General features: G+C 61.3%; 2 protein-coding genes across 4 annotated transcripts in view; one reads left to right on the top strand and one right to left on the bottom strand.

Annotated features, from left to right (window-relative positions):
- LOC128928017 (serine/threonine-protein phosphatase 2A regulatory subunit B'' subunit beta) overlaps positions 1-1,524 on the top strand; it is a 42,547-nt gene extending 41,023 nt beyond the window's left edge. For all 3 annotated transcript variants that reach the window (XM_078364419.1, XM_078364416.1, XM_078364418.1), the window contains exon 13: positions 1,304-1,524. In XM_078364419.1, coding sequence (XP_078220545.1) covers positions 1,304-1,454 — 151 coding nt within the window. In that variant the 3' untranslated portion in view covers positions 1,455-1,524. The remainder of the gene's footprint in view (positions 1-1,303) is intronic.
- Positions 1,491-6,703, bottom strand: LOC144581270 (uncharacterized). Its single transcript, XM_078364420.1, has 2 exons — positions 5,323-6,703; positions 1,491-5,173 (listed from the first exon to the last, which is right to left on the bottom strand). The coding sequence occupies exon 2, from the start codon at positions 2,818-2,820 to the stop codon at positions 1,621-1,623; it is 1,200 nt and encodes a 399-aa protein (XP_078220546.1). The 5' UTR covers positions 2,821-5,173; positions 5,323-6,703; the 3' UTR covers positions 1,491-1,620.
- Between the last annotated feature and the right edge of the window lie 6,487 nt (positions 6,704-13,190).

Below are 13,190 nucleotides of genomic sequence, written 5' to 3'. Positions count from 1 at the left end.
TAGTTCCCGACCCACGGGCTCCACGGAGCTGCGTTCTAACCCTTGCGCCTCCCCAGACGCCCCTCCCATTCCTGCCGAGCTCCTGGGGCTCCCGCTGCGCCCCCCACACCCCCCGCCATCCGTGTGTCCCTGCTCCCCCTCCCCTTCCCCATTTTCATGCTCTCCGTCCTCCCATTCTGCTCCCCGTTTTCATGCTCCCCCTCCCATTCTCCCACCCATTTTCATGCTCCCCCCTCCCATTGTCCTCCCCATTTTCATGCTCCCCCCTCCCATTCTCCTCTCCATTTTCATGCTCCCCGCTCCCATTTTGCTCCCCATTTTCATGGTCACCCTCCTCCGCCCATTCTCCTCCCCATTTTCATGCTCCCCCCTCCCATTCCCCTCCCCATTTTCCTGCTCCCCCTCCTCCCATTCTCCTGCTCCCCATTTTCATGCTCCCCCCTCCCATTCTCCTCCCCATTTTCATGCTCCCCACTCCCATTCTCCTGCTTCCCATTTTCGTGCTGCCCCTCCTCCCCCCATTCTCCCCATTCTCCTGCCCCCCATTTTCGTGCTGCCCCTCCTCCCCCCATTCTCCGCCTCCGTCCCCCTGCTCCCCACCTGACCAGTATCCACCGCCATCGCCGCCCAGCCCAGGTCTGCGGCACAGCCGGCCCCACGCTCAGGTAGCCACGTGCCACCTTCCGTGTCCGCTCCCGCCCTGGTTGGCCGCACTCTCGTCCATGGCCGGGAGTGACCGGGACCGTGGGGATCTCAGCGCCAGGCTTCCGGGGGCATGTTGCAGAGCAGACGTGTCCACACCGGATCTCCGAGGGTCTGTGCGGCCGGTGGCCACGCCGGTGTCCCGGGGCACTGTCCTCTGTCACTGCGGATGGCTCACCGCGCGCGCATGTGCAGGCCTCGTGCTGCTGTGCGTTCTGGTCCCCGGGAGCCCGTGCGTGTGTTGGGACAATCCTAAGCCACGCGTGGCCGCGCCGTTTTTGAAACCGTGTCACATCCCGGGTTTTGTTCTGCCTTCCCGCGTGGACCCCGCAGAAACCTGTAAGCGCGTCCACGCAGGTCAGCGCTGCTCTGAGTCCCCGTCACGTGGCTTCGAGAAACGCGCGCCCCCGGATTCCTGCCCTGGGAAAGCCGCTGCGGGGACCTGGCGCCGGGGGTGTGACCGTCCTGTGACCACAGCCCCCTCCCCAGGGACCACTGGTGCAGGTGGCACCGCCGGCCGGGAGCGCACAGCTGGGTCGGCACCTGCAGCTCCAGGGCCCGCGGCGCCGCCAGACACGCCTTTGCCATCCCCTCGTTGCAGGTTCGAGGCCGAGCTCAGCCCTGTGGAGCAGAAGCTGAGTGCGCTGCGGTCGCCGCTGGCCCAGAGGCCCTTCTTCGAGGCGCCCTCGCCCCTGGGCGCCGTGGACCTGTACGAGTTCGCGTGCGGGGACGAGGACCTGCAGCCGCTGTAAAAACGTCCGCGTTGTGTTTTGTGGAAAACGAGTGCGTTTGTACCGAATGATAAATTTTTATTTATTCACACAGGCGCGGTGATTGCTGGCGCTGGGGGGGGTCTGGCTGCACCTGCCTGGGTGCGATGGGCCGGCCTGGGGGACACGAGGAGGAGACCCCGGGTGGCTACACCTGCCTGGGTGGGATGGGCCGGCCTGGGGGACACGAGGAGGAGACCCCGGGTGGCTGCACCTGCCTGGCTGGGATGGGCCGGCCTGGGGGACACGAGGAGAGGACACCCCGTGTGGCTGCACCTGCCTGGGTGGGATGGGCCGGCCTGGGGGACACGAGGAGGAGACCCCGTGTGGCTGCACCTGCCTGGGTGCGATGGGCCGGCCTGGGGGACACGAGGAGGAGACCCCGGGTGGCTACACCTGCCTGGGTGGGATGGGCCGGCCTGGGGGACACGAGGAGGAGACCCCGTGTGGCTGCACCTGCCTGGGTGCGATGGGCCGGCCTGGGGGACACGAGGAGGAGACCCCGTGTGGCTGCACCTGCCTGGGTGCGATGGCCCGGCCTGGGGGACACGAGGAGGAGACCCCGTGTGGCTGCACCTGCCTGGCTGGGATGGGCCGGCCTGGGGGACACGAGGAGGAGACCCCGTGTGGCTGCACCTGCCTGGCTGGGATGGGCCGGCCTGGGGGACACGAGGAGGAGACCCCGTGTGGGTTCCAGGCTGAGATGGCAGAGGCCTCCCTGGGGCCCTGGAAGGGAACACAGCGGCCTCCCCACCCAGTGTCCCTGCTGAAACCCCTGCACGTCCCCCGAGTGCCCGCTGCAGTCCCTGCTCCCCGCGCTCCACAAGCACCCCCCGCCTCCCACCTCCCCAGTGGGTGACCCACGCCCTGAGCCGGATCTCTGCCTGCTGTGCACACACACACCTGTGCTGGAGTCCACGTGTGGGGGGAAGGAGGAGGCGGCATGGTGGGGAGGAGGGATGTGGAGGCGGAGGAGGAGGATGAGGATGGGAGCAGGAGAGGGAGGAGGAGGATGGGAGGATGGGGCAGGAGGAGGAGGATGGGAGCAGGAGAGGGAGGAGGAGGCTGGGGGAGGAGGATGAGGGAGGAGGAGGCTGGGGGAGGAGGAGGATGGGGGGAGGAGGAGGAGGCTGGGGGAGGAGGAGGAGGATGGGAGCAGGAGAGGGAGGAGGAGGCTGGGGGAGGAGGATTGGAGAGCAACAGGAGGAGGAAACGAGGGGAGGAGAGGAGTGGGGAGGAGGGGAGGAAGAGAACTGAGGAAAGGGGGAGGGGAGGAGGGGGAGGGGAGCTGCAGATGGGGATGAAGGGGAGGAAAAACGGGGAGCTGGGGCAGAACCGTCGTGGGCATCAGATGCCGAAATGAGGCAGAGGCAGAGCCGGACCCAGACACACCCACAGCCAGCAGTTTTGTGAGAAAACGGGCCTCCTGGGGAGGAAGGGAACTGGGTGGGGGGACAGGGAGGACGGAGGATGGGGGGGACGGAGCGGGGACAGATAGGACTTTATGACTCACAGAGGCCGAGGTCGGCCCCACACAGCACCCCTAAATGCCAGGCCCAGGCCCAGGGGTTGGAGCCGCACAGCACAGGGGCCCTGAGGTGCCACATCGTGGCTGACGGGACACAGACCCCACCCAGCACAAACCCTGCAGAGTCTGACACTGCAAGACGGTGCTCGACAGCCGGGGCCTCAAACCACGTTCCCCGTGACCCACGGGCAGGCCCTGGAAGGGCACAGAGGACCCCCCAGCCCCGGCCCCTCCAGGATTTGCTGCCACAAACGCCACTCGGGACCTGGGGAGCAGGTTAAGGTGTCAGCAGTGCAGCACGCGGCCGCCCCGTCAGCCACAGGATGAGGCCACGCAGCTCCTGGGTGGGGGCTGCCCCAGCTCTTCCGCAGGGTGGCCGGGCCTTCACTGCAGTCTCCCACGGGTCCATCACTGGCCCGTGTCCTGCCCGTGCTGCACCTGTGTCCAGCCTGGTACCACGTCCCAAGGCAGATCTGACCACGTGGGAGTCATGAGTGGCTCTGACCACATGGGGTGCCCTGGTCACAAGGTGGCCACGAGAACAGCCACTCTATGGGGACAGAGTCACCCCATCTCCCTAGCACAGCACACCCTGACCTCATGGAGCAGCAGGCAGAGGTGCACAGACAACACGGCTCCCGGGGGTCCCTCGGCCCCCAGCACACAGCTCTGCCGTAAAACCACAGTGGACCTGGGTGGCAGCCGTGGCCAACAGCTCACGGGGACAACCTGAGCGGGACAGCAGGACGCACGCCCCTCCCCGGGTGACAGAGGCCCTGAGCCCCTGTCCTCCGTGCCAGGGACTCGGCCCCACTCAGAGCAACCCTGCAGGAGAATCTGGGGGCCCAGGGCAGGAAGCCGGGTGGCGCGGAGCCTCAGAACCACACTCCCCACTGCCCGTGTCCTTTGGAGACAGAGTCTGGCTCTCATCACCCACGCTGGACTGCAGTGGCAGATGTGGCAGACGTGGCAGACGTGGGCATGTGCGCGGCTGTCCCCCCAGCAGACCCGACCCCAAAGAGGCTACACCTGTGGCGTGCGGCCTCTGCTCATCCTCCTGGGGGCTCGGGATGCACCAGCCCCTCAGACCTGCAGCCCTAACCGTCCCCCCACCCGTCCTCCACAGCAAGCCCAGGAAAGCCAGTGCCCCACGATGGCCCCGGGGACCCCCTTGTTGGTTCTTGGACACAGACCCGGGGGAGTCCCTGAGACTCTCCCCATCTCCAGCCGCCCCCAGAGCTGAAAAGCAGAACTTGACACGGGCTCCCCAAAAGCCACGTTTCCCTCAAGGAAGGCCGGCCACGGTGTCCCGAGGGTGGGAAGAGGCAGACGTGGCGACCGTGGCCGCCCGGGACGGTGCTGCCCGTCACAGGGAACCCCACGTTGAAACTGCAGCCGGGGCCGGGCGTGGGGGCTCCCGCCTGTCATCCCAGCACTGTGGGAGGCCGGGGTGCGCGGGTCACCTGAGGTCAGGGGTTCTAGACCAGCCTGGCCAACATGGGGAACCCCATCTCTAGTAAAAACCCAAAATTCCCCGGGCGCGATGACAGACACCCATAATCCCAGCTACTCCGGGGGCTGAGGCACGAGAATCGCTTGAACCCGGGAGGCGCAGGCTGCAGTGAGCTGAGATCGCCCCACTGCACTCCAGCCTGGACAGCACAGCAAGACCCCATCTCAAAAGATGATGAGGATACAACAGACTTACCGAGATCAACTCCACGGTCCCCTGGATTCAGTAACAGTAACAGGGAGGCTCCGTGTCCCACGGACGAAACCGGGAGGTCGAAGCAGCCACTTCGGGACAAAACCCTCAAAACTTGGCACCTTCGGCCGGGCGTGGGGGCTCCAGCCTGGAATCCCACCACGTCGGGAGGCCGAGGAGGGCGGATCACGAGGCCTGGAGTTCGAGACCAGCCTGACCAATGTGGTGAAACCGCATCTCCACGAAAAATACAGAAATGAGCCGGGCTGGTGGGGCCCGTGGTCCCGGACACTCAGGAGGCTGAGGCCGGAGAATCGCTTGAACCCGGGAGGCGGAGGTTACAGGGGGCTGAGGTTGAACCACTGCACTCAACACCCACACAGACTCACACACACACACACACACATCACACACCCCACACACCCTCACACAAACCCACATATCACATACCACACACAGGCAACACACCTCACACACATCAGACACGCAACACACCCCACACTCACACACCCCACACACAGCCCCTCACACACACACACACATCACACCCACACAATCACACCCCACACACACCCTCACACAAACCCACATACACATACCACACACAGGCAACACACCCCACACACATCAGACATACAACACACCCCACACACATCACACTCCACACACACCCTCACACAAACCCACATATCACATACCACACACAGGCAACACACCTCACACACATCAGACACGCAACACACCCCACACTCACACACCCCACACACAGCCCCTCACACACACACACACGTCACACACCCGACGCCCACACATCACACACCCAACATAGCCCACACACCCCCATGCCCCACAGCCCCACACATCACACACACCCTCACACCCACACACAAACCCACATACACATCACATACCACACACAGGCAACACACCCCACACACACACACACCCCACACAAAGCCCCTCACATCACACACCCCACACACACTAAACACACCCCACATATACCCCCACGCCCCCCACAGCCGCTGACACTCCACACACCCACACCCGGACCACACAACACCCACCGCACACACCAACCCCACACCCTAAACACACCCCCACACCCACCCACACATCACACCCCACACACACCCTCACACAAACCCACATACACATACCACACACAGGCAACACACCCCACACACATCCCCTCACACATCACACACCCCATACACAGCCCACACCCTCACACCCACACACAGCCCCTCACACACACACACGCAACACACCCCACACACACCCCCATACCCCACAGCCCCACACATCACACACACCCTCACACCCACACACACATCACACCCCACACACACCCTCACACAAACCCACGTATCACATACCACACACAGGCAACACACCCCACACACATCAGACACGCAACACACCCCACACTCACACACCCCACACAGCCCCTCACACACACATCACACACCCCATACACAGCCCACACCCTCACACCCCACACAGCCCCTCACACACACCCCCACACACATCACACACACATCACACCCCACACACACCCTCACACAAACCCACATATCACATACCACACACAGGCAACACACCCCACACACATCAGACACGCAACACACCCCACACACACACACCCCACACAGCCCCTCACACACACACACACATCACACACCACACACACGCAACACACCCCACACACACCCCCATGCCCCACAGCCCCACACATCACACCCTCACACCCACACACAAACCCATATACACATCACATACCACACACAGGCAACACACCCCACACACATCAGACATACAACACACCCCACACACATCAGACATACAACACACCCCACACAGCCCCTCACACACACATCACACCCCACACACACCCTCACACAAACCCACATATCACATACCACACACAGGCAACACACCCCACACACATCAGACATACAACACACCCCACACACACACACCCCACACAGCCCACACCCTCACACCCACACACCCCACACACAGCCCCTCACACACACACCCCCACACACATCACAGACACGCAACACACCCCACACACCCCCATGCCCCACAGCCCCACACATCACACCCACACACAAACCCACATACACATCACATACCACACACAGGCAACACACCCCACAAACACACACACCCCACACAGCCCCTCACACACACATCACACACCCCATACACAGCCCACACCCACACACCCCTCACACAGCCCCTCACACACACACACCCCCACACACATCACACACATGCAACACACCCCACACACCCCCATGCCCCACAGCCCCACACATCACACCCTCACACCCACACACAAACCCACATACACATCATATACCACACACAGGCAACACACCCCACACACACACACCCCACACACAGCACCTCATACACACATCACACAGCCCACACCCTCACACCCACACACCCCACACAGCCCCACACACACCCACACACATCACACACCCGACGCCCACACATCACACACCCAACATACCCCACACACCCCCATGCCCCACAGCCCCACACATCACACACACCCTCACACCCACACACAAACCCACATACACATCACATACCACACACAGGCAACACACCCCACACACACACACACCCCACACAAAGCCCCTCACACACATCACACACCCCACACACACCCCAGACACACTAAACACACCCCACATATACCCCCACGCCCCCCACAGCCCCTGACACTCCACACACCCACACCCGGACCACACAACACCCACCGCACACACACACCCCACACCCTAAACACACCCCCACACCCACCCACACAACCCCCCACAGGTGTAATCCACAAACCCCCCACACACAACACACCCACACACCCCACCCACACATACCCTGTGCCCCACATTTCCAACCCCTCAGACACCCACACGGACCAGACATCGCACACAAACACGGACCCACACACACACCATGCGCCCCACACAGTACCCCAGCCACCCACCCACTACACACCCCACACACACTCCTACCCCCACACACGGACCCCACACACACACACCCAGACACCCCACGCCCACACCCACGAACCACACGCAGTCCCACCCCCTTACACAGACACACACAAAGCCACACACACCGACCCACACAGACTCCCACCCCCTCACACACCCGCCACACCCACACCCACCACACTCACACACGGACCAACATATACACCCCGCACCGGCCTCAGTCCTCCACCCACCCATCCCTTCACACACACCCCACATACACCCCCACACCCACAGCCCCTCACACACCCCAGACACACAGACGGACCACCCATACCAACCCCACACCGTAGACACAACCCCATACCCTTCGCAACCCCACACACACACCCCACACCCCACACACCCCCAAACACCACAAACCCACTACACACCCCGCAGACTCACACCCCACAAACACATTCCACACACACACGTCCCAGAGACACATGTACACATACAACATGCACACACCCCACACACACACACACAACCCACACCCCACACACCCCCAAACACCACAAACCCACTACACACCCCCCAGACTCACAGCCCACAAACACATTCCACACACACACGTCCCAGAGACACATGTACACATACAACATGCACACACCCCCCACACACACAACCCACACCCCACACACCCCCAAACACCACAAACCCACTACACACCCCCCAGACTCACAGCCCACAAACACATTCCACACACACACGTCCCAGAGACACATGTACACATACAACATGCACACACCCCCCCATACACACACACACCCCACACACCCCCAAACACCACAAACCCACTACACACCCCGCAGACTCACAGCCCACAAACACATTCCACACACACACCTCCCAGAGACACATGTACACATACAACATGCACACACCCCCCCATACACACACACACCCCCAAACACCACAAACCCACTACACACCCCCCAGACTCACACCCCACAAACACATTCCACACACACACGTCCCAGAGACACATGTACACATACAACATGCACACACCCCCCCATACACAAACACACAGACACCCCACACACCCCCAAACACCACAAACCCACTACACACCCCCCAGACTCACACCCCACAAACACATTCCACACACACACACCTCCCAGAGACACATGTACACATACAACATGCACACACACCCCCATACACAAACACACAGACACCCCACACACCCCCAAACACCACAAACCCACTACACACCCCCCAGACTCACACCCCACAAACACATTCCACACACACACCTCCCAGAGACACATGTACACATACAACATGCACACACCGCACACACACACACCCCCCAGACTCACACCCCACAAACACATTACACACACACACACACCCCACAGGAACCCCACACACCCCATCACAACACAGCGGTGTTAAAAACCTGAATTCGGCCGGGCCTGGCGGCTCACGCCTGTCACACCAGCACTTGGGAGGCCGGGACAGGTGGATCACTTGAGGTCAGGGGTTCGAGACCAGCCTGACCGACGTGGTGAAACCGCATGTCTACTAAAAATACAAAAACTAGCCTGGCGTGGTGGGGGCGCCCGTAGTCCCAGCTACCAGGGAAACTGAGGCAGGAGAATGGCTTGAACCCGGGAGGCGGAGGTTGCAGTGAGCCCAGATCTCCCCACTGCACTCGTGCCTGGGGGACAAGAGCGAGACTCTGTCTCAAGAAAGGAAATCAATATAATAAATAAATGAGGACGGGAGTGGAGGGAAGGGGAGGGGAGGGGAGGGGCCCTGTGGCCTCCGGGGCGTTGGAGGGAGGGCGGGCGTCTGGTGCCAGTTCCGGCCGCTGAGGTCAGGTACAAACGCCAAAAACATACCAGGGGGGGAACCCAGGGACCCCCTTTCCATAACACACAACACGTGGGGGAGCACGGGGGAGGGGAGGGGAAACGCGGAGGGGGAGGGAAAACGGAGAGGGGGATGTAGAAGGGGAGGGGAAAGGGGGAAGGGGAGGATAAATGGGGAGGGGGGATGGAGAAGGGGAGGGGAAAGGGGAGGGGGTGGAGAAACGGGGAGGGGGATGGAGAAGGGGAGAGGAAAGGGGAAGCAGAAAGAAGGGGAGGGGAGGGGAAAGGGGGAGGGGGATGGAGAAGGGGAGGGAAAGGGGGAGGGGGAGGATAAATGGGGAGGGGGATGGAGAAGGGGAGGGGAAAGGGGGAGGGGGAGGATAAATGGGTAGGGGAAGGGGGGAGGGGAAAGGGGAAGGGGGAGAAAAACGGGGAGGCGGATGGAGAAGGGGAGGGGAGAGGGGGAGGATAAATGGGGAGGGGAAAGGGGGAGGGGGATGGAGAAGGGGAGGGGAAAGGGGGAGGGGCAGGATAAATGGGGAGGGGGATGGAGAAGGGGAGGGGAAAGGGAGGGGATGGAGAGGGGTAGGGGAAAGGGGGACGGGAAAGTGGGAGGGGAAAGGGAGGGGATGGAGAAGGGGAGGGGAAAGGGGGAGGGGGAGGATAAATGGGGAGGGGGATGGAGAAGGGGAGGGAAAGGGGGAGGGGGAGGATAAATGGGGAGGGGGATGGAGAAGGGGAGGGAAAGGGGGAGGATAAATGGGGAGGGGGATGGAGAAGGGGAGGGAAAGGGGGAGGGGGAGGATAAATGGGGAGGGGGATGGAGAAGGGGAGGGAAAGGGGGAGGGGGAGGATAAATGGGGAGGGGGATGGAAAAGGGGCGGGGAAAGCGGGAGGGGAAAGGGGGAGGGGAAAGGGGGAGGGGGATGGAGAAGGGGCGGGGAAAGGGGGAAGGGGAGGATAAATGGGGAGGGGGATGGAGAAGGGGAGGGAAAGGGGGAGGGAGACATGAGGCAGAAGGGTGGGGTGCGCCCCCCAAAACCCACCTCCCTGCACACACAAGCTCCCACCAGCAGCTGGAACCTACCTGGGGCCTCAGGGGCTGCCCCCGAGACCCACCGGCTGTCACTCTGCAGAGTCACGTGCCCCCCACCTGCGGTTGCACCACCCGTGGCGTGTGTTCCACGTAAGAACAGACCGGCAGCCTCCACCTCCTGGCCCGGGCCGTCCTCCTGCCTCAGCCTCCCGAGCCGCTGGGACTACAGGCCCCGGTCACCATTTTTAACAGAGACGGTTTCCCCATCTCCTCAAGGCTGCCTCGAACTCCCGACTTCATATTCCGTCCGCCTCGGCCTCCCAAAGTGCTGAGATTACGGGCGGGAGCCACCGCGCCCGGCAATGCCCACCTAATATATAGATATATTTTTTACAGATGGGATCTTGCTGTGCTGCCCAGGCTGGGCTCAAACTCCTGGGCTCAGGCGACCTTTCTGCCTCAGCCTCCCGAGTAGCGAATCACCTGAGGTCAGGAGTTCGAGACCAGCGCGTCCAACACGGAGAAAACTCTGTCTCAAAAAAAAAATAAATAAAAATGAAAATAAATCACTCCCAAGTAACTCAGCTCCAACCCTTCCCTAAAGGGCTGAGTAAACAATGGGAGTTTTTTTGTTTTTTGCTTTTTGGTTTTTTTTTTTTTTTTTTTTCCTGACCGGGGTGGTCTCGATCTCGTGACCTCGTGACCCACCCGCCTCGGCCCCCCAAAGTGCGGGGATGACCGGCCTGAGCCACCTCGCCCGGCCGCACTGGGAGTTCTCAGCACAGAGGCTGCCTGGAGACGTTTCCAGTTTCCGCCAGCAGAGGGCAGCAGAGACGCCCGGAACTCACCACGGGGAACCACGGACACCTCAGGCTCCACAGCGCCGCCGTGTGGCTGATGGACGCGCGCTCAGCCCTGGACTCACCGCAGGGGACGGGGGAGGGGGGGGATCACGAGGTCACGAGATCGAGACCATCCCGGTCCACACGGTGAAACCCCCGTCTCCACTGAAACTATGAAAACTGCCCGGGCGTGGTGGGAACGTGGTCCCGGCCACTCAGGAGGCTGAGGCTGCAAAATCGCTGGAACCCGGGAGGCGGAGGTTACAGGGGGCTGAGGCTGAACCACTGCACTCCACACCCCACACACACTCACACCCACACACAAAGCGTCACACACACAACACACACCACACACACACACAAACCGTCACACACACACCACACACGCAACACACACCACACACACACCCACACACACTCACACCCACACACAAACCGTCACACACATCACACCCACACACAAACCCCCCACACACATCACACCCACACACAACACATATCACACACCACACACACCCACACACAAACCCCCCCACACACATCACACACCACACGCAACACACATCACACACCACACACTCACACCCACACACAAACCCCCCCACACACATCACACACGCAACACACGTCACACACATCACACCCACACACAAACCCCCCCCCACACACATCACACACCACACGCAACACACATCACACACACCCCACACACACACAAACCCTCACACACACATCACACACCACACGCAACACACACCACACACCCCACACACACACAAACCCTCACACACACATCACACACCACACACAACACAGCCCACACACATCACACCCCACACACACCCCAAACACACACAAACCCTCACACACACATCACACACCACACGCAACACACCCCACACGCATCACACCCCACACACCCCACACACACACAAACCCTCACACACACATCACACACCACACGCAACACACCCCACACACATCACACCCCACACACAAACCGTCACACACATCACAGCCACACACAAACCCCCCCACACACATCACACCCACACACAACACACATCACACACCACACACACTCACACCCACACACAAACCCCCCACACACATCACACACGCAACACACATCACACACCACACACCCACACACAAACCCCCCCACACACATCACACCCACACACAACACACATCACACACCACACACACACCCACACACAAACCCCCCCACACACATCACACACCACACGCAACACACATCACACCACACACACACCCACACACAAACCCCCACACACACATCACACACGCAACACACATCACACACCACACACCACACACACCCCACACACACACAAACCCTCACACACACATCACACACCACACGCAACACACCCCACACACACACCCACACACAAACCCTCACACATATAACACCCCACACACGCCCGAAGCCCACACACACCCCACACACACATCACACACCACACGCAACACACACCACACACACCCCCACACACACACAAACCCTCACACACCACACGCAACACACCCCACACACATCACACCCCACACACACCGCACACACCACACACAACACACCCCACACATCACACACCACACACCCCACACACACACAAACCCTCACACACATCACGCACCACACGCAACACACCCCACACTCACACCCACACACAAACCCTCACACACAACACAACACACGCAACACACCCCCACACACAA

This window comes from Callithrix jacchus, chromosome Y (genome assembly GCF_049354715.1).
Source record: "Callithrix jacchus isolate 240 chromosome Y, calJac240_pri, whole genome shotgun sequence".
Taxonomy (NCBI): Eukaryota; Metazoa; Chordata; class Mammalia; order Primates; family Cebidae; genus Callithrix; species Callithrix jacchus.
Note: the sequence above shows the minus strand (reverse complement) of the source record. Positions and strands in the feature narration are given on the sequence as shown.

Coding starts and splice junctions, on each gene's coding strand:
- LOC144581270 (XM_078364420.1), bottom strand. CDS start 2,820: ATGCCCACGACGGTTCTGCCCCAGCTCCCCGTTTTTCCTCCCCTTCAT.